Here is a 21,405-nt window from a genome sequence, read left to right on the forward strand (position 1 = left end):
CCCAATGGGACGGTATTAGGATGTGGGACCTCTGGGAGGTGATTAGGTCAGGAAAGGGAAGCCCTCATGAATGAGACTAGTGCCTTTATAAAAGGGACCCCAGAGAGCTCCTGGTCCCTTCTGCCATGTGACAATGCAGCAGGAAGATAGCCATCTATGAACCAGAAAGAGGACCCCGATCTTGGACTTCCCAGCTTCCAAACTGTGAGAAATCAATTTCTATTGTTTATAAGCCACCCCATCAATGGTATGCTGTTAAAGCAGCCCAAACAGACTAAGACAAAGGGTTATATTTATAAATAATCAAATCCTACTTAATGTAGCATATATTAGGAGATGGAAGTAACCTAGTGGGTCAAAACCAGAGGCTTTCAGAATCAGACTGACCTGGGCTGAAGTTTTAGCTCTGCTACTTACTAGGTCCTGTCACTTTGGGCAAGTAACTTAATCCCTCTGATCCTGCAGTCCATCATCGATAAAATAAGAATGAAAATAATGGACCTGGGGCAGGCCACTGGCGTAGTAGTTAAGTTCACATGCTCTGCTTCAGTGGCCTGGGGTTTGTCGGTTCAGATCCCAGGCTCAGACCTACACACCACTCATCAAGCCAAGCTGTGGCAGCATCCCACACACAAAATAGGGGAAGACTGGCTCAGGTGTTAGCTCAGGGCCAATCTTCCTCACCAAAAAAATAATAATAATAATTAAAAAAATAATAATAATGGACCTCAGAGAACTAGGCATATTTTGCATGGCTAGCCCATAGTAAGAATTCAAATAACTGTTATATATTATTTTTTAAATCCTAGTAACACTAAACATTCTCTTTGCTTACTAAAATTACGTCTTCAGAATTATTTTTGGAAATAATTACAGAAATACCCATTTAAGCTTTCTGAAGAAATCTGAGACAGTAGTTGAACATATGGTACACACAAAACAGATACATTTAAGAATTTAGCAAATATAAAAAAGCAAAATATCACAGTGGTACTTTAGGGAAGACAGAATGGTGAGATGACATTTTTGTAAAAGCAAACAACAAACAAATAGGCAAACGTAGCCCAAAGTTACTTGATTTGGGTAAAACTGATGATCAGAGATCTGTAAAAATATACTGGTAGAACCTGTGGGCAGTAATCACATGCAGTTACAATGCAAATCCGTATGCATTCAATAGGAACCAACTGAGTCAGAATATGTACAATCTTTGTAAAGAAGAAAAGATATCCTATTCCCCCATTTTTTACTTTAAGACAACCACGAATTATTTATAGACTATAATTTATCAATATTCTTCCAGATATTTTAATCTGAAATTTTTTTTTTCAGATAAATTTTTGGTGTTTCTCTTTCCTTTTCTTTTTGAGCTGGAGCTCTGAGATTTGCTCAGATCTTTGGGATGAACTACTGAGAATATCAGTCTCTATAGGATATTTTTCTGTTTTTATTCAAAATTATTAAATTCTAAGAAAATTTTGATAAGATTTGCCTGTGATGATTACTTTTGATATTTTAGGCAATTCACATATAATGCCAGAGGTTTATAAATCAAGAAGCATTTATTGGATAAATATTAATGTTTCCTAGCCAACTGACCATATCTGGGGATCCCTTTTTAGCAAAAATGAACTTCAATAGATTTCAGCTTAGATTCTTAATAAAAAGTGAAAGCTAAAATTGAGACAATCAGAGAATATTTTAGAAATATATCTTGGCTAATCTCTGGTAAGGAACAAGATGCCAAAAAGAATTTAAAAACATGACACAGTCCTGAGACCTGTGACCCTTTAGACGTGTACTCTCCTATGAGGCAGCCACCAGCACATGCAGCTGCTGAGCACTTGGAACGCGGCTACTTCTGTGCTCTATGTGTGATATATAAACTGGATTTCAAAGACTTAGTACAAAAGACGTGGAATATTTTGAAATAGTTTTATGTTAATTACATGTTGAAATGATAATTTTTCAGATTGGGTTACATAAAATATATTATGAAAATCAATTTCATCTGCATTCTAATTTTTTAATGTGTCTTCTAGAAGATTTAAAATAATCTACAGTGGCCTGCTTTCGTGGCTTGCCCTAGACAGCATTCCCCCCGGACAGAGCTGATCTAGAGAACATCTTGCCAGTGCTCCTGATGTCCTCCTCCTCTACTTCCCCTCTCCTATCATTTTCTCTTCTTTCTTTTTTTTCTAGAAATGTGACAATGTCAATAGAGAGGTCTGGAATAGGGAGAGAAAATCCAGCAGTTCTAAAATTCAAAGAAAGACTGCAAACATGACGGAATGGGTTCAGAAATTAAACAAAGTATTTTCATACTATTGGTTCACTTAATCTAATTTAAATTATTAATAGAACTATATTGTTGTCCATCTAAAAAAATCTAAAAGCGTAGTTACTTCTGAACTCATTTTATAATTTTTATAGTATTTAAGAGTTCCAAATAAGATAGTTTGATTTGAAATTTTGAGTTATCTCAATATCTTCCAAAACAAAATTCATTTTCCCAAAGAACAGACTCTATTTTAGAGCATACAATGTATATAAATACAGTCACACACTTCAATTAGCTGTACCTCTTTACTGCTAACCTCGCATTTTCCTCAAAAATCTTTCACGTCGTTGCATCTGCCGAGCTTCTTTCCAGGTGACCCTCTCTAAATCTTCCGGATGCTTCTGTCCTCTTCCTCGGCCCTTTTACTTGTCCCAATACACACTCCCCTGTACCCTCTCATAGATCCCTGACGTTGGACCACAATGTAAGGTGAATACTGTCACATCGCCTGAGGACATTACCAAATCACTGGAGAACAGAAGGAGGTGTGCATTCCACACTTTTCAAGCGCCTTAATAACCTACAGAACCATAAAGAATCTTCTCCACTTTTCATAACTCTGATAACTCTGTGCATTGTCACCATGTCCTTCAGCAAGTGGACTGTGAGTTCATGAGAGTAGGTGCTGTGTCTTGTTTTGTTTTTAAATTTTGTTAAATCTCCTAAAACACCGTGACTTAGATATAGTAGATTCCCGAGAAATAGTGGCAGAATGAAGGAAGAAGTGTTGGAAATCTCACCATTATGCCCAGAGCAGAAACACTACAGAAGACTCTCAAAAGGACAGGAATGGGAACCCATCGCAGCACCTTTCTAAACATAACCATTGTGTGTTTCTAAGTATTCCATACATTGCGAGCTGTTGTGAGTGTGTCTATTTTATTAAACAAATGTCACTCATTTATTGATGTAGCAATCAAAGTCCCTCTTTTTCTCCATCTTTTAAACAAAGTTTGGAGATGTACACTGAAGTTGTGGAGCCAAAAAGTGTTGGGTTCAGATCTTCACTCAGCCATTTGACGTCACCTGTCTGCTCCCCAACTTCCCGCTAGATTTTACTATCTAGGATATCTAGGATAACAATATATTCTTCCAGCGTGTTACAAAGACGAGGCATGACGACGTGACTAAGCATTTAGCAGTCAGTCTGGTCCAGAAGGGACGACCTATAAATGGAATGAAGTAGCAGCAGCAGCTGTGGCCATAGAGCCAGCACTTAAACAGCCACTGTCTGTCTATCTGGAATCTCTTCATATTCTCTGCTACATTCCCCAAGCTCCTATTCCCCATACCAGTTCATCCCAACCTATGACCTTGTGCTTAGATGGGAAAACTAAGGTCACCATTAGATGACAAAGTCCCGGCAGGCAGCGTCCTTATTAGTCTTATTTACCACTGAATCCCCATCCTCCAACACAAGGCTGAATAAATAATGAGTACAACTAACTAATGAACTCAATTTCCTTCCACTTCTAAGATGTGACCAACCTCTGCTTGTGCTATTACTGATCACACCAACCTCAGAACATTCTGAAACTTGCTCCTGAAAACGCCCTTCCTTCCTCTTATAGCTCCATCTCTCCGTGCTAGGGGATACCATCCTGAAAAAATTAAATACACATTCAGATTTTCTTTTTTCTGGCTTAAAAATATATCCTTCCACCAATAATATTACTCCCATAATATTTCATTCCCACAATTTAACATTAAACTTCATTACTTCTTGTCTTCATATTCAAGACCCCATATGACCTGACATATGGACATCGGGACTTCTGCTTCTATTTAACCCTAATAAGCATATTTTTTCTCAAAGAAAACTAATAGATTTCAACATTTTTACTGAAAAAATTCATACACACACATAATTTGAAAATGCAGTCTGTACAACCACTCCCTGGACTCAAAAATTATTAAGAAATGATGATCTGTTTACACACATACACACACACACACAATCTCCAATGACTCATGAAATTAAGTTGCAGACATCCTGGCATTTATCCTTAAATAATTCAGCAGGCATCTCCTCATAGCCTTTATTATCCAGCCCATATGCAAATTTTCCCAATTCTACCAAAGTTTCATCTTTTATACCCTGTTTTTGTTTGTTTGTTTTTTAACTAGCATCAAATAAAGCCTCAAGCACTGTATTTGGTTGTCTTTGGTCTCTTTGAATCTAGAAAAGTCTCCCCACAGTGGCAATGACTTTTGGAAAGACTAGGTCACATATCTTCAATGCAGAATACTAAACCTTGTGAATTTGTTTAACCTGTTCCTCTTTCCTGGTATTTTTCTATGAACTAGAAGTCTAAACAGGTTTTATTAGATTCAGCTTAAACATTCTGGCAACAGTATTTCACGAAGGGTGCTGGAGACTTCACACTGCATCCAGCAGGAGGCTCAGGCGTCAGGGAGTCTATCAAGGATGCTGGGTTTGATCACTCAGTTATTAAGAAGGTGCCTGCCAGAAGCAATCAAGAAGTAATACTTGAGCACCATAAGAATAAGTTACGTCCCAAAATACTTTTAACTAATGACTTTAGCACCTGTTGATGATTCTTGCCTCAATCATTTAACTGGGAGTTACAGACAGTAATCTTCTAATTCTAGCATTTTTTACATTTATTATCTCACATTATTTTGTAAAGAGCTAACCCTCATCAACCAGGAAAGAGTTCCTCCTAAAACACAGGCTAACCATTTCTTTCAACTCAATTATTAATTGTCAGAATTGCTTTCTTTTTTAAAGATTTTTTTATTTAGAGTATATCTATGGATTCACGGATTTTCCTTTATTCAATGTTTCATAATCTGTTCTAGTCAGTCTTATTGGAGGAGGTCAGGAGAGGACACGACCACAGGTTGACAGAGAGCTGGATGTGGGCAATCAGAGGCCCCCGCCCCCGTCCTTGGAACGGACATTCTGCCCACTGTTCCCACACTAGGAGCCACTTCAAGAAAGCAGCCTCGAGAGAGCGAAGTATTGTTGAGAGCATCTGGACTGATTTCGTGACTGAACCATGTGAGGCCTCTGCACAAACCTGGGAGCTCTGGCAGACAGGGGCAGAGAGCTATTCGTCTCGCGGCCGCCCACGCCAAGCCACCTATGTAAGCTCCCCGGCTTATTAAACCTGCCACCCACCGATCTGCAGTGTCTGCCCCTTTTTTCCATCTCTCCCTGCCCTCCGAGTACAGAGACCAGTTTCAAATTTCACCCAGGAATCACCGGAGGTTGCAAACCAACAACTCTTGATGTTCGAATTTATCCGAATTTGACAACCGGAAGGCCCCTCAAGCGGGCTCCCGTTTAGATACAGTTTACAAACACGGCCGATACGACCTCATTTGTTTTGGGGTATTTCTTTACCTTCTGGCACAAGGAGCTATCCTAGGCTCATCTTCTACTTTTCCTGCCCATCCTTGGGGAATTAGCCAATTCTCTCAAGAGCTCTGTCCCTTGAGTGGGAAACCGTCTTTAGAAGCCAAGATCTGGCCACTAGAAGTACTCGCTGCAGCTGGAGAGACACTGCTTGGGAGCCTTTTCAGTAGACAGAGCTGGTAAACTTATTTATTTTAAAAAGCTTCACAGTATATTTTAATACCTGATGCATTACACCCCTCTTTGCTGTTATTTTTCCAAATTATCTGGGCCATTCTTGATTTTTTTTTTTATATACGTAATTTAAAATCAATTTACCTACTTTCAGAAAAACTTCTTACTGGTCTTTCTATTACAATCATGTTACACACACATGTGCACACACACCCACAAGTACATGACACATACAATCTTAGGAACTAGTCTCTTTATGGTGCTGTCACACCATCTCCAGAATTATGGAATGCTTTTTCATTTGTTCAAGTCTAACATGTCTCATTCGTTTAGTTTCTTCTTGAAATTAAAGGCTGTTAATCACAGATTCAAAGACCTTTTCCTCGGGCCTCACCTTCCGTTAAGTCTACGTAGCATCAGCCTGCTCAACAATTCTCTTTAAATACCCACTCTCCCAAGCTTAAGTGGCTTTCCTCCTCTTTCTCTTTTCCTGCCTTTAACAAAATCCTTCTACATCCACTCAGAAAAATGCAGGTGTTTCCCAAATTTTTGTCTTTGGATGACTTATTCCCTCCTAAAGTTTTATTGTAGATAATTCTGTAATCTCTTTCTAGCTTTCAATGTATTTCATAGTTCTAGACATGAATTTCAAGTGCACATCATTTTATCCAGTAGTTAATGTTAGGAGTTCAAATCAGTGATATGTCCAAAACTGAACCATTCTCCAGCCCCCAACCAAATCAGGCTCTCTACCAGACACTTTTATTTCCTAGTGGTTTTTTTTCCCCACTAGTTTTCAAGATATCCAGGTTCCAAAACTCAAAGGCAATCTTCACATTCCCTCCATCTTGGCCTCCAAACCCACTGATTTCAAGGACTTACAGATTTACCATTGTCTTTGAAAACCATTTCACCATCTTCACTCACACTGCCGCCACTGTGGTTTCTGTTTTCCATTCTCTTATTAAAAAATATTCACTTTTTCAAGTTTCAAGGAAACCATTTAATAATGGACAACTTTTTCACACATCTGAAGAGGCAATTAAAAACAGCATCCTAAAATAACATCTGGCAGTTATATGCGTTTTCCGTTATTAACAAACAGATAAAATGAGCTTGAAAAACGTCACATCCAAATACGTGTAACAGTGAAACTTTCAGGTGGAAATGATGTTGATAGCGAGATGCTGGTAGACAGGAGAGATGCCTATATTTATAGACTTGCTGTGTCATGAAAGCATTGGCTGCTCAGTTTTCCTTGTGCGAAAGACCAATTCTCCACATCACACTGCAAAACCCTCAAGAGTAGAGACGACACTTTGTACTAAGGAAATATTTTTTGAGTGCTTTCCCAGGGTCTCTGCAAGCCGCTGCAGACACAGAACCATCTATTTTGTCCCGACCACAGAGCACAAATTTCCACTTATTGGGCTCTCTTCACAAAATCCTGCAGTGCTGGAGAGACGTGTGATGGCGTGGTTACTTGAAGGCCCTTTCAGGACCAGTAAGAGTCTGTGTAAACGGTGCCATTTTCTGTTATTTCTGGCCACAGCACTCACTAGTGAAAACTTGCCAAACGACAGTCATTTTAAATAATGTACCAAAAATAAATACATAGTTGTTTTATATTAAATGAAACAAAACAAAAATTTTCTTCTCCACAAATGGAAGACCGCTATACAGAAAGAAGGAGGGACGTGAGATGCCAATTCAGACCTTCCTGTCCATCAACCCTTGACTACCTGTGGAGCCCTGATTAAGTCACACATCTCCCCAAGTCTCGGTTTCCTCAAAAACATAAATTAATGATGACACTACCTACTCACAGAGAGGAGGAACAAATGGAAGCGCATTCACTAGGCACATCAAGAGATGTCAGTCCTCCTTTTCTTTCCTCTCATCTTGACTTAATGAGAAAACATCCTTTCCCTACTCCAACCTGCTAACAATTTCCAAACTGACTCAAAAATATGTTCTTCCTATTATAAGTTAGCATATGGCTATCAAAATGTGTATAAATATTTCTCTAAACACATGGATTACGTATGAACGCAATTAACTTCCACTGTTAAAGTTCAGACAAAATATTCAAGTATATTATTCTAAGCAAAAAAAAAATATTAATTGCTGAGTCCGATGTAATTTTAGGAAACATATTTATGCAAATCAACTCTCTAGTGCTCCTTTAGCATGAGGGTGCTCAGTGATGCTTTCTACTGCATCTTTCAGAAAAGCAAGACAGGGCCCCCAAGTTCTCCCCTATAATTCTCCTCTCCATTTAGATTTACACAGGACCCAGAAATAAATCTTGCAGCTTCGACCCCAGCTGAGGAATCTCCAAGGACAGTTCAGAAGACATTTATGCTAAAGACTAACCGAAGTTCGCCCATTGCCCTTTCTCCAGCTAGGAATGCATGGAAAAACATCAACACCTCCATGTTTTCCAGGATTCTGCCCCAGAAAAACAGCAAGACAATGCAAAACAAATAACTTTAAAATTTGGAGAGAATTAGAAAAACACAAAATCAACTTTCCACAAATGTGCTATTTAACATAAGTCTAATGAAACAAATGAACAACAAAAAACATTCCCTAACACTTTCTTGAACACCTAAAAGCTATGAGAATAAGCAAAACTACTAAAAGTTGGCAATAGCTGGGTGAGATATATGTGTTCTGCAGGTCAAAATTTAATAACAAAAAGAAGAGCGACGACAAACATTATATTTATATGACACTTGCTAAATGTGTAACTAGCTTTTGATACAGTCAGAAATTACCTATTACTTAAATTTTCTTTAATAATTACTGTCCTCAAAATCATGGTATAGCAAAACTAAATGTTCCCCTTGTCACTAATGTGAAAGTTTATGCTGCAACTGTCAATTACTGCAGAGAAATTTATTAAAGAAATCATCCTGAATTATGAAGATGGGATTTTAAATGCATTCGTGCAAGTCACTAGAAGTAGCAAATAATAATAATAATGAAACAATAAGAAAATAACAACTTCATATCAGCGAGTAATTTTTTTAATTAGTTTTTACTTACTTTCCTGAGCTCTATAAACAGTCAGTAGAATAAAATTCATCATTACCTCAGTTTTTTTTTTACACAAAATAGAATTTTCTTAATGGATGTATGATACAAGAAGTGAAGACATAACTATATTTTTTGTGTGTGAGGAAGGTTGGCCCTGAGCTAACATATGTTGCCAATCTTTATCTTTTTGCTTGAGGAAGACTGTCACTGAGCTAACATCTGCGCCAATCTTCCTCTGTTTTATGTAGGACGCTGCCGCAGCGTGGCCGGATGAGCAGTGCCAGGTCGGTGCCCAGAATCCAAACCTGTGAACCCCGGGCCGCCGAGGCAGAGCATGTAAACTTAACCACTATGCCACCGGGCTGGCCCCAAAACTGTATTTTTTAAAGCACAGCTAATCATCATTATAAATAAGAGTTTTCAAAAGTCAGAGAAAAGAATAATTAAATTATAATTAAAATAGTTTCTTCAATTTCCCTTTCTCATGCAAACTTCTCCTCTACTTGCAATGTAGCGTCTGATTTGATTTGAGGCACTGTAACATTAACTGCTTACGGTATCAGTGCCCAGTAAACAAGGCACGCCACACTCATTCAAGGGGAATGCTTTCCAGGATGTAACAGAAACAGGAGCTTTTCCACACACTTCTTACTAGCTGCGTTAAAAAGTAACTATTTTATGTAAGAAACAGTTATCCATATAGCACATGATTCTTTTAACTAGAAAAATATAATTTTTGGCATATCAAATGTATGTGCGTTATTTTCCTATTCCATTATTTTTATATTCTAAAGGCATCGTTTGTTTGGATAAATATAGTAGCTCTTTAAACCACTAGCCTTTCATAAAAATTAGAGAAAATAAACTATCTCTTTTTAAAAAGGCAATATATCTTTTGTACTTAAGAATATAGAAGAGTGTCTTTTAAATGTGTTTGAAACTTTTCCCCTTTATATATAACACCACGACAGTGTGGCTGCTTCGTGCATACTAGGAAAAAAATCAGTGAGCTACTTGCTAGCTTATAACCATGTAAGAATACATATAACAAGTAATTAAATGCTTATTTTTAATGATGAAACTCTTCTTTTAGAATACTTGGGCAGACCACACAGTCAAGACAGAACTCCAACTACAGCCTTCTTTCTCTACAATGTTCAAGACTCGGGAAGAAACTGTAAAATTAATTCAGTAATCCAGGATTCTTGAAAATGTACAAATTTTGGCATCCCATAGAAAAGTTCTAGGAAATTTAACAGGCTGTTTTAAGTTTGTGACAATTTCTTTGTTGCAATTCAGATAATAAAATACTTAAGGTCAGCTGGCGGTGCAACAGTGAATTTAATTTGTCTTCTTTCCCTTACCCCCCACCTTCACCTCCCAAAACCTCTTTCCCTGAAAAGTAATTTTTTTCCTCTCAGTAAGCAGTTGAAAATAATTTACATGATTAAGTTGATCAGAATCTGAGTGGGCTGCTTGCTAAATGAAAGAATAGTACTATTTTTCCACGAGAAACCAGTAGGCGGTGCTAACTCTAGGAGACCACATGCGAAGACTTAAACCAAAAAACTCAGACTAGGTGACCAGTTTAAAGAGTTGCAAATTCCTAATATGACTCATGGAGGAGAAAACTTCAAAAGTCTGAATGTAGTAGATTGAAATTTAACATAAGCATATAAGATAGTGAACAAGGAACACCAACTAAATGAAAACCTAAGATGACTAAAGGTTCTTAGCATGATCCTTATTTACAGAATTCAAAGCACAACTGCATGTCTGTTCCCACGTTAAAATCCTATGAACACCGTCGTCTGCCTCCTTATGGTTTCAGTCTCATTTAGAAACATCATAGAGTTCAGCTCCCCCTTTACCCCATCTTAAGACACAGCTACTCCTCCCTCCCCCCCCCCTTAGGGCAGCAACTGGTCCTCTGAAAATTCTGGTTTGATTTCTCAAGTTTTTTCTTTCTCACTCACTCTGTCTCTCTCTTTTAAAAGACCTAAATGCCTTACAGTGCATACGACCTGCAAAGAAACATACATGCATCATCTTGCATTTTAAATAAATGAGCATTTCTACTTATATATATTATGATAAAAAACAGAATGTCGCAAGTGGCTTTTTTAATGTTTTTGGTAGCTGTTTAAACCCATAATGAAAAACTACATTTTAGTAATGTGGTCACTACACACACAAAAAACAAAATTTAAAGCTCAGTCATATTATATTTGTGTCAAATCTTAGAAGTATGCCCCTCAAGATATGAAATCTTCAAGTCCACAGACAGGACATGCTGTCTTCCTTATATATATGCAACAGGACTTTCTTAACAGAGAAAAGCTACCCTGAGAACAAAAAAATTCACACTGCAACTTGCAAAGACCTTTAAAATGAGAAAGTTCACTGTTATTTAAAAAATATATACCTTTCTAGATATTACAATAAATTTTAATCTTCTACAGATAATCATTTGCACTCCCAATTCTTTCACCACAAAAAGTAAAGAAATACAGGCACAAAACTTTTCATTCCACAAACTGAGGTTACAGAGTTAGAGAAATATTTGCCTGAAAAGGCCACACTGTATATTATTAACCTATTGGTCATGGGCCCTTCTGTATGCTGGAATTAGTTTTCATATCTGTAGATAACCTAGAAGAAAACTTAATCAGAGAGGTAAAAAGTTATTTCATTTGCTTTATATCTATTTTAACAGAATCCAAATTATATACATACATATGACAAAATCAAGGCTGAACTCTTCATTTAAGGAAAAAAAGAAAGAATATCAAAGCTTCAAAATCAAATCATTTAAATAATAGTCACCCTCCAGATTTTAAGGTTTAAAGCATGACATGAAATTTATTGGGACAGCAAGTTTTCCAGCAGATTCTGTCACTGTGTTAAGCACAGAAAAGGCTTTTTATTACCAACTGGTACAGCTCCAAAAAGTAATGCTAGATTATACTGGAAATATGCAACAGGACAATGACAAAATTCCACAGAAGACCTTCAACACTGAGAACTGTAACGCTACCACCACAGCGAAATCAATCACCACCATCACCAAGCCTACCTCGTCCTGTGCCCCGTTCTGGGGAAAATCTACGGAACTACCATCAGGTGGTTAAAACGAGGGAAAACGCTGTCTCTTTAAAACTCAGATAAAAGCCCATTTTGTATCTTAGGGGTGTAGTCTCAACGCAAACTAACAGTTTCGTCCTCAATATTAAACCCAACTGACCGTCTTAGGAAGTAACCATTTCCCCATGTCCTGGCAGATGCCAGCCAGCGCTTTAAAATCAAAGCAACACAACACAGAAGGAAAAGATCCAAAGGCAGCACCATTAAGAAAGCAAAATCCTTCGCAACAAGCCAAGCGGGCCGGGAAAGACCTACTGCGTTGTTTACTCCTGGCCAAGAGGAGGAGCAGGAGTTGAGCGCGCGGGAGCTGTTGCCATCCTCGGGGATCTGGAAAGGTCTCGAGCTCCCGGCCGCGTGGCCAGCAGCCAGCCCCTCCGGAGGATGCTGCCCCGTCTCCCGCCCGCCGGCCGGCCGCCTCCTCGGCCCTCGCCCCTCCTGCTCTGCAAGTGGCCCTCGGAGAACTTACAGGGCCCGCCGGCGGCCGCCGAGCCGACCTGGGCGCAGCGAGGGAGGGACGGCGTCGTGCGCGCATCCAAACACGACCCCGAGGCCGGGACACACTCGGGCTTCCCTAGCTCCCGGCACGGCTTCCCCACCGCGGGCTCGGACCCTGCCCGGAGGCGCGCGCGCGCACACACACACACACGCGCGCACACACATACACACAGATTTCTCTGCCAGGACCAGTGTTGCCATTGCAAACCCGGGAAACGCCTCCAAGGGGACCATGTACCTGCTCTCTGCGAGCTGCTCAGCTGTGCACTTCATCCTCCGTTGACAAGGAAACCAAACCGCACTTCATTTTTTTTTTTCCAGAAAAACCTTCCACTGCCATCATTTGAAAATTGATTTACAGGGAGAGGAGGGAAGAGGAAGAAGGGATAATATAGATATAGATATCAGGATATCTATCATAAAATTATCTCGGTTTTTTTTTTTAAAAAAAGTCAAATGTGCAAAAGTCATAGTTAATTTAAAGGAGGAAAAAAAGTATTTTGCTTAAAAATCATCCCAGGAACCAGCTGCAAGAAAAGTTTCATGTTATCAACGGGTATCAAAAACAGATGGGAAAAAAACGAATTTGTTCTCACCGGCATCCAAAAAGGGCACCAAAAAAAAATTAGAAAATTCATGTCTTTGCTCAGCGGTTTGTACCAGTATTGCAAAGCCACAAACTTGTAAGCACTGCCGTGAAATCCCACCTCTACAAAAATCTTATAAGAAAAAGAGTATGCCAAAAAAAAAGAGTTAGAAACATGCTTTTTATTTCTACAAAGGGAAAAAAGAGGCACCATACTTCACATCGCTTTTTCCATAAAACCAGTTGCATATTCCGCTGGACTCAGGAGTCGCTCCCGGCGGGCACGGCCGCCGCGGACTCCCGGACACAGCGCCCGGGCTACAGAACCATCGCATGCTAGAAAAACTTGGATTCCGGAAAAGGCTCCAAACCATGCTCCTCCAGCTTTCCCAAATAGAAACAATAATCAAAGAAGTGGAAAAAAATAAAAAGAAGAAAAAAAACAAAAACAAAAAAAAAGGACCAAAAATAAAAAAGAATAGGACAAGAATGCCACTGAGAAGGTACTCACCGAGCGGGAGTAAAATGTTGGAATAAAAATGAGATTTAGGATAAAATACAGTATGGCGGTGCAAGAAGGAAGGGAGCGCGGTTTTTCTCTCCGGCTCTGCCTCGGGCACTGACACGTGACTCGCAGCCCGGCGGACTCGCAGGCGGCGGGGACGGACCGACGCGGCGAGGGGAGCCCACGGAGCCCCGCTCCGGCTGGCGAGGCGGCGGCGGGAGCCCGGCACCGGCGGCCCGCAGCTCGCGGCGACGCTGCCTCCGCTGTGAGCCGCGCGAGCAGGTGCCGCTCACGCTGGGGCTGAGCACACGCACACGCACACGCAAGACGGGCAGGGCGCCGGCGGAGGGGGCGCCGCGCGGGGCCGGGCCGGGCGCGCTGCCGCCGCCGCCGCTCCCCCTGCTGCGCTGCTGCCGCCAGCGGCACCGCCTCCGAGGGGAGGGCGCGCCGGTCCCGGGCCGCGAGGGGGATGCTGATCTGGCGCCTGGGAGGAGGTCGGCAACTTGCTGCTCACCTGCAAGTTGTTGCTGCTGCTCGCCACTCGCTAGGTAGTCATCTGCTTTCGCCCTCCGGGGAGTTACCTGGGGAGAGAGCCCATCCCTTTCTCTCCCGAAGTTTCACTATGAAAGCCCGATTTAACTCATCCATTTTCTTTTTTTCCCCTGATTCCCCAGTTCTCATCCCTCCCTCCCTTCCTCCCCTCTTCCCTCCCCTTACACCTGCGCTTCCCCCTGGCGGTTCCCGGGGAGCCTGGCTCTGCGCGATCCTGGGGGCGTTGTCACGGGCAAAGCCACCGTCAATCTTTATTGCCATCAGAACGCGCAGCAGCTCTTTCGCCGTCATTAGGGAGGAATGTTTGCCGTTTGAAAGACGAAACGGCCCTCCTTTCGGAAACCCCGTCCCGGCTTGCTTTCTGCGGGTTGCAGAGCCATGGGTGGGGGCGTGGGGGGCGTTAATGTATTCGTTCGTGGGCCAGGCATTGTTTGTTGTGTCTGCGTGTGCGCGTGTGCTTCCAAGCCCGTCTGGAAGGCTCCGCGGGTCCGTGCTCCATGGCTGGAGAGGCGCCTGCCTGACTCTCGCTCAAGTTGTGGGCTGGGGCTGGAAGTCAAAGGAGAGGCGCCAGGGAAACAAGTGAGTCCATTGTGTAAGTGCTTTCGGAGAGGGAGAGAGCACTTGACGGTCGAGAGGGGGAGACGTGCACCAGGAGTGAGGCGGCGGCGCAGCCCACGGGAGCCCAGGTGGCTGCGCCGGGAACTGGGAAGGTGAGGGTGAGAGAGGCATTCCTCCGCCTCGCGTCTGGTTTAGGATGCCTGGCGCCTGAACAAAGATTCCATCAGCCAATCGCTGGATGCGCTGAGATTCTTCTCTTGCTGCCTGATCAAGAATCAGCTTTTTGGGCGCTGGAACACATCTGTATCTCTTCAGTTTTGCGCAATACTAACGTCAAGACCGTTTCCCTGTGCTGCTTTGAATCTGGGTTGTGTGCAATTAGTTGGCGTCTCTATGTTTGAGCATGAGCAATTAACACAGGGCTGCAGTTCACAGATTGCTGCCTCTGATCTTTATCTCAATACTTCCGATGTTGACGTTTAAGATAAAATGCCTCCATCAGAGATGGTCTAACCTGGACAATTCTGAAAATGAAATACACATCCATTGCAGAGAGCTTCGATAGCAAATACGTTTCTCAAACATTATGTTCAGAATTCATTGACCAAATAAAGTATTAATCCACAACTTAAATAAAAGAGATTTAAAGTAACCATTAAAATATCATTAAATATTTATTTTGGTGAGTTGCCAGCTCTACGCCCACTGAGTGAGGATTGATTAGAAATACTGCCTGGGAAAAATGAATGCGTCAAAGTGGATTTGGTAACTTCGAAGCCTTGTTGAGTTCTGTTCAGAAATCACCCGGGTTTAAGCCGGATAATACAGATCAAATGTTGTGCTTTTCACGGTAAAACACTTTGGGCTTCACTTTTTTTTCTTTCACACGTGTAGTCTTTTCTTCTCTAAGTCACGAATTAATCTTGTTTACCATTTAAACATTAGTTTGCTAAATTTTTCAAATTTTTCCTTCCATGTCAAAAAATATCTGATTTTAATTATTTTATAAGAATATACTATTTTAATGCATATTTTTTCCATCGCTTATATCACAGCAGTACTCAAATGTAGGAAACTTCACTTCAAAAACAAGTTTTGAACCTTGCAACCAAGCTGGGCAAGGCTTGCATTTTAAAGATTTATTCAAGAAGAACTTTGAAAAACAAGCTGTTTAGAATTACACTGCAGTAATGGCCGTCAGCCAATCACTGTGATTGTCAGGCTTTTATTATTCAATAAAATGACTCCCCTTTACGTTAAATGCAGCTCTGCTGAAGAAAAAGCAAGACATCAATATCCTCTCTGCACTTTTCCCATTTACTTACATAATTACAGTGTGAGGCTCAAAATATTCCATTTATTTTATTTCCAGTGTGCCATTCTCATCTTTTAGGTTGCATCACCGCATTAAAACCGAGTGAACAAAGTTAGGAAAAGGGAACGAGTATTTACTGAGCATAACCTCTCATTTAATTCTTGCAACTGCTCTGTGACATTGATATTATTGTACTCATTTTACAGGTTAGGAAAATAAAGTCGGAGAATTTAAGCAATTTGCCCACGATTGCATCGTGAGTACATATTAGAGGTGGGATTGTACCAAAATTTTTTCTGGTCTTACAGCTAGAATAAAATATTTCCAAAAAATACATGAAAGATAGTAAATATTCTCAAGTACTGTTACTGATGCCAATTAACAAATGCATAATATTCTAAATAAAGTAAATAGATCTAAAATAAATTTGTGGGAATTGGCTTGGCTATATATTCACCACAAATAACAGTGGGAGAACATATATTTTCATTCACTTTTTTGAGTCCATAAAACATAAGGAGAAGGAAATAAACCTTCAAAAGCAGAGATGAAGGGGTTAATTTTTTCTTTAGCAAAAATCTGTGCAAAAGATGTGGTCATGTACTTCCTGGTCATGTCCTCAAGAGTTAACTCTAGAAACTTTTTCAAGCAAAGTTATGACTGTGAACTACTCCTTTGGGTGTGCATTCTAAAGTAAGCCATAGAGGATTCATAATTGAAAAGTATACTAAATTTAAGATAAGACAAATAAATAATGATGATTGAGGAAAAATCTATTTTGAAATGTAGGCTGCATAATCTCAGTGTTTTTCCGTTAGAAAATATTGAAGATGCATGAATTATATGTGCACATGTATGCTTTTTACCTATGCATATACATTTAGTTATAAATTGTGTGTTACAAATCGTGGTTCAGATATACCATTTTATATTTAATGCCCTCAAATAATTTCCTCTTGTTTTGCTTGATAATTTTTTTCACAACTTAGTGATTTTTATTTTTGATTAATTTTCATTTTTGTTTTCATTATGTGTCCTATCCTGCATGTGAACATACTTTGCTTATGCTTCTCTTTCAAGTTTGGGTGGTTTTCTTTACTTTTTCCAATATTTCTATTTGGAGGAATTGTAAATACCAAAACTCATCAAATAATTTGTACAAATTATCAAAGAGATTAGAAGGTATGAAAATAAGTAGTAATAATATAATATAGCATGAGTAAAATAAAGAAGAAAGAACTATCAAAATTTCTGTGTAATGTAATTTTTAATATTTCTTATTTCACTCCACATAATTTGTTTTATGGAAACTCAAAATTCATATATGTAGAATAAAATATGTATCAAAATTTCTTATGACTTATTTACACTCATTTTTTCATATAAAATATGCATGTTGCTAAGTAAGGAAATTTGAAACAAATTAATGTGCCTACTAGTATTCTTAGTTGAATGTGTTTATTTTGCATTAAATAGATTGAGTGTAGTTCTATAATAAAGTGACCTCCGGTGGAAGTGACAGACAGTGTACACAAGAAAGCCCTGATGAGTTTCCTGATAAATACACTGTAGGCACAGAGAAGGAAAAGAGCAGCACATGACATGTTCAGTGTTCTGCACCATTTGTTACTATTCATTGATTACTGATCTGACAATCATCCACTCTAACGAGACTATAAAATATGTCAGTTTATAAATTTAGAAGCTGCAAATTTATCCAAGCTATCTCTTTAGATTTGAAGAGTTAAAGGTGAAAATGTGGCAATCTTAGAGCCAGAAATAGGCCTCTGAAAAGGTACTAAAGGTTAAAAATATTAAGTTAATTTCAAAACACTTTATTTTGTATTAATATCAGCATATGAGAAGTCTGAAGGGAACAAAACAGGAGATTTATACAAAACAAAACAAAAAAGCAAATGAGAAGCATCATAAAGGAAAAATGTGTACCATTGAATAACTACTTGGTATGTTTTAGGTGCTTGGAATATGTGCTGTCATAAAGTCCTCATAATCAGAAACAGGTTCTAAAGGGCTCTGCCCAGGGACGCAGGACTACGTGAAACGTAGAACAACGAAGGGCTTTCCTATCTCATGACACAGCTGACAACATGCGAAAGGAAAGGTAACATCAATGACCAAGTGCTGTCATTACAGCCAAGAAATTGGGAAAATGATAGTGGGTGGAAGGGTGGAGGGAAAAGGAATAGCACAGAGGAGAGGGAGGGGTGGGGAGCGGGATGCACAGAAAGAAAGGAAAGGAAATCAAGACAGAAAGGAAAGAAGGAGGGAGGAAGGGAAATTGTCAGACCAAGAGCATTGAGTAGGGGGCCAGGAAAATCTCCCCAAAATACGTGGGAAATGTAAAAGTGACAACACTGTACAGATTCGGGTCATACAGATGAGTCTTAAAAGACACGTGACAAAAAGTAAGTTAGAAAAATATTGCAGACTTTACAATGTGTTTCTTTAGTGAAACTGAATGTTACCTGAAAACCAGGAAACAATCTCGCTGAGGTTAGCAAAACGCTATACCAGAGGAAGTAACATTTTTAAAAAGGGAGAGAGAGAAAACCAGAAAGAACTATCTTCATTTGTGTTTAAAAATCAAGAGACTTATTTATCCTAATGATCCAGAGTGGTAATAGATGTCAATGTGGTTTCACTGGAAAATTAATTTTGCCTACGGAGAAGAATCTTGAAGATGTATTTTATTGTCTACCCACGAGATCCTAGGCTCAGAGGTATGGAGTAGCTCCTTTAGGTCCAAAGATATAGTTGTGGAGTTATAGTTATGATTCTTCTGTTGATTTTTTTCTTTTTGTTTACTTGTTTTAATTTTAGAAACCTGGGGTTTAGAGATGATATGCATTTTATCAATATCAATTTATCAATTAATATATCAATATTAACTCTGAAATGTTTTCTTTGAGGTAAAGGTTATTCATTTGTTGTCTGCTTAAATATTATCGCGTTCAAGAGATGAATGCATGAGATTAGTTTGTTATTATCTGGTCTCGGGCTCCTGTCAAGAGGCACTTCTGATTTCCATGAAATTTAGTCATTTATTTATTTCCACTAATAGGAAACTTACCTTTTTGAAAACAAAATTTCTTTTTCTAGGAATGAAATTAAGAGTTTTCAAAAGCCAGATAAGTGTAGTAGAATAATCGTACGGTGACAAATCTTGTGACAATGTGTTCTGCAAGCGTCTTACCATAGAGTTGAACCCTTAAATCATTGATCTTCGCTCATGTACATCTTTTGTACCAGCAAATGTATGAATAGACATTTGGTTAAAAATGAGACTAGGAAATCTAACATGTGGCATGTCTAAATCTGTATTTTCCAGATTCCTTTTTTGGTCTCATTGAAACAATAGAAAGATTACGTCTATATAACTGTTCTATTTTGCACTCTTAGTTTCCTTTGGTATTCTCTACTCTCTTTTTTTCTCCTTCCCTCAGAACTCAGACCTCTTATATCTTCCTGGATACATATTAAGGGTACATATGTAGGGCAAGGGTAAGACATGTTAATACTTAATCACTTGACTTTTACTTTTATTTAATTAATAGAAATCTTTTGTATGTGTGAGTAGATATTTAATAGAAAATGATATTAGGAAATACTCAATTATTTATGTGATATGTGTGTGTCTGTATTCCCCAGATTCCTCTTTTTCCCTCTGGATGTCTCCCTCCCTAGTGTAGAGAGGGGTCAAACTTGTTAAGATCTGAAAAGATCACGGCCCTTGGCTCTTTGGCTTCAGGGCAGTAAATTATTTGTTATTTTATTCATCTAAAGCTCCAGAGAAAACAAGAGCAAAGATCAAACACAGGCTTTCCAAATAAAAGTATAATGAACTCCTAGTCGGCCACTGGGCAAAAGATGAATATTTCAAACTACAAACTTATAAATACACAGACATCCCAGTTAAGCTTCACATACGGAAAGGCAGCACAGCACTCATTACCAGTAGTCACATGTCCGTGCCAGTTTCAGATGCATTTATCTTCACAAATTACATAAAATCAAATGTAGGACTTTCCTCTATTGTCACATGACTATAAAAAGATTTCATTAAAATTTGTTATGCATCATTTTTTGTTTATTTTTAAGAAAAATTGGTAATTCATTAAAAAAATTTAAACAGCCTGGATTATTGAGATAGCAAAAATGTGTAAGTCCCAGACAAAATTTAATTGTTAAACTTGATAGTTGCATTTCTTACCAAAAAAGGGAATCTGAAATTTTTTGTCATTTGTACAACAGAAGATATATCACGTTTTAAGGCTTATAAGAAGAAATCAACAGTTTTCAAACATTTACTGGAGGCACAATTAATTTAAAACACTATCACCAAAATATTATAGTACACTAAATGAAAGTTTACAAAGAGAAAACAAGGATAGCATACTAAAATTTAAGTGTCTGATTCAAGAATACACTACTTTTTTGCATGGAAGAGGGATTTTGTAGATAAAATTTTGTCAAAAAGTAATGCATCTCTTCATTTTCTTTCAGCAACCTACTGGGAAGAGACAGCGGCTCTGTTGCTGGATGAAATGTTCCTGGAGTTGAGTATAGGTACCAATAAAGCTAGAATCTCTTCTACTCAGGATAAGGAACTTTATATGAATCCTGAGACATAATACATCATAATTTTATGCTGATTTAAGTGTTGTTTATAATGTATTTTTTCTCATCATCAACAACAAAAATTCTGTGGATATAACAATGAATTGACAAGTATTACACTCAACTAGATAAACAGGTTGGGTATGTAGACAGACTAATAAAACTTACACAGTTTGCTCATTCAAAACCTCTAAGTTGTGTACAATTTAAATAATGGAGGCTGGCCCGTGGCCGAGTGAGTGGTTAAGTTCGCGCACTCTGCTGTGGCAGCCTAGGGTTGCGCCTGTTCGGATCCTGGGCGCGGACATGGCACTGCTCATTAGGCCATGCTGAGGCGGCATCCCACATGTTACAACTAGAAGGACCCACAACTAAAATATACAACTATGTACTGGGGGGATCTGGGGAGTAAAAGCAGGGAAAAAAAAAGATTAAATAATGTTTATAAAGACATTCGTTTGTTATTATGAAGTAAATTTATTCTGTATTAGAGAAATGCTATTTTGGTACTCTAAAATATGTGGATATTTGCAAATTATCCAACAGTATTAGAATTACCTTTTAACCTATTCAGGCAAGGTTGGAGGATGCATGCACAATAGGCAAAAACTGATGAAATAATCTCGTCAATGAAACTTTGTTAATGTGACTGAAAATGTACTCAAAGGACCCT

At 39.0% G+C, this 21,405-nt stretch overlaps 2 protein-coding genes across 32 annotated transcripts in view; one reads left to right on the top strand and one right to left on the bottom strand.

Annotated features, from left to right (window-relative positions):
• Positions 1-14,477, bottom strand: part of RALYL (RALY RNA binding protein like) — a 674,426-nt gene extending 659,949 nt beyond the window's left edge. For 7 of the 31 annotated variants that reach the window (XM_070222095.1, XM_070222083.1, XM_070222088.1 and 4 more), the window contains exon 1: positions 13,676-13,808. Coding sequence is in view for 1 of the 31 variants with exons in the window: in XM_014727974.3 (XP_014583460.2) it covers positions 12,339-12,615 (277 nt within the window). In the remaining 30 variants the exon portion in view is untranslated. Of the gene's footprint in view, positions 1-12,183; positions 12,728-12,816; positions 13,812-14,183 lie in introns of those variants that run through there. The other 24 variants (XM_070222096.1, XM_070222084.1, XM_070222089.1 and 21 more) reach the window with 17 other exon arrangements.
• Positions 13,340-21,142, top strand: LOC138915659 (uncharacterized). Its single transcript, XM_070222693.1, has 4 exons — positions 13,340-13,495; positions 13,727-14,217; positions 18,070-18,216; positions 20,619-21,142. Exons 1-3 carry the CDS (start codon positions 13,340-13,342, stop codon positions 18,092-18,094), a joined length of 672 nt encoding a protein of 223 aa, XP_070078794.1. The 3' UTR covers positions 18,095-18,216; positions 20,619-21,142.
• The last annotated feature ends 263 nt before the right edge of the window (positions 21,143-21,405 follow it).

This window comes from Equus caballus, chromosome 9 (assembly GCF_041296265.1).
Source record: "Equus caballus isolate H_3958 breed thoroughbred chromosome 9, TB-T2T, whole genome shotgun sequence".
In the NCBI taxonomy this organism is placed as follows: Eukaryota; Metazoa; Chordata; class Mammalia; order Perissodactyla; family Equidae; genus Equus; species Equus caballus.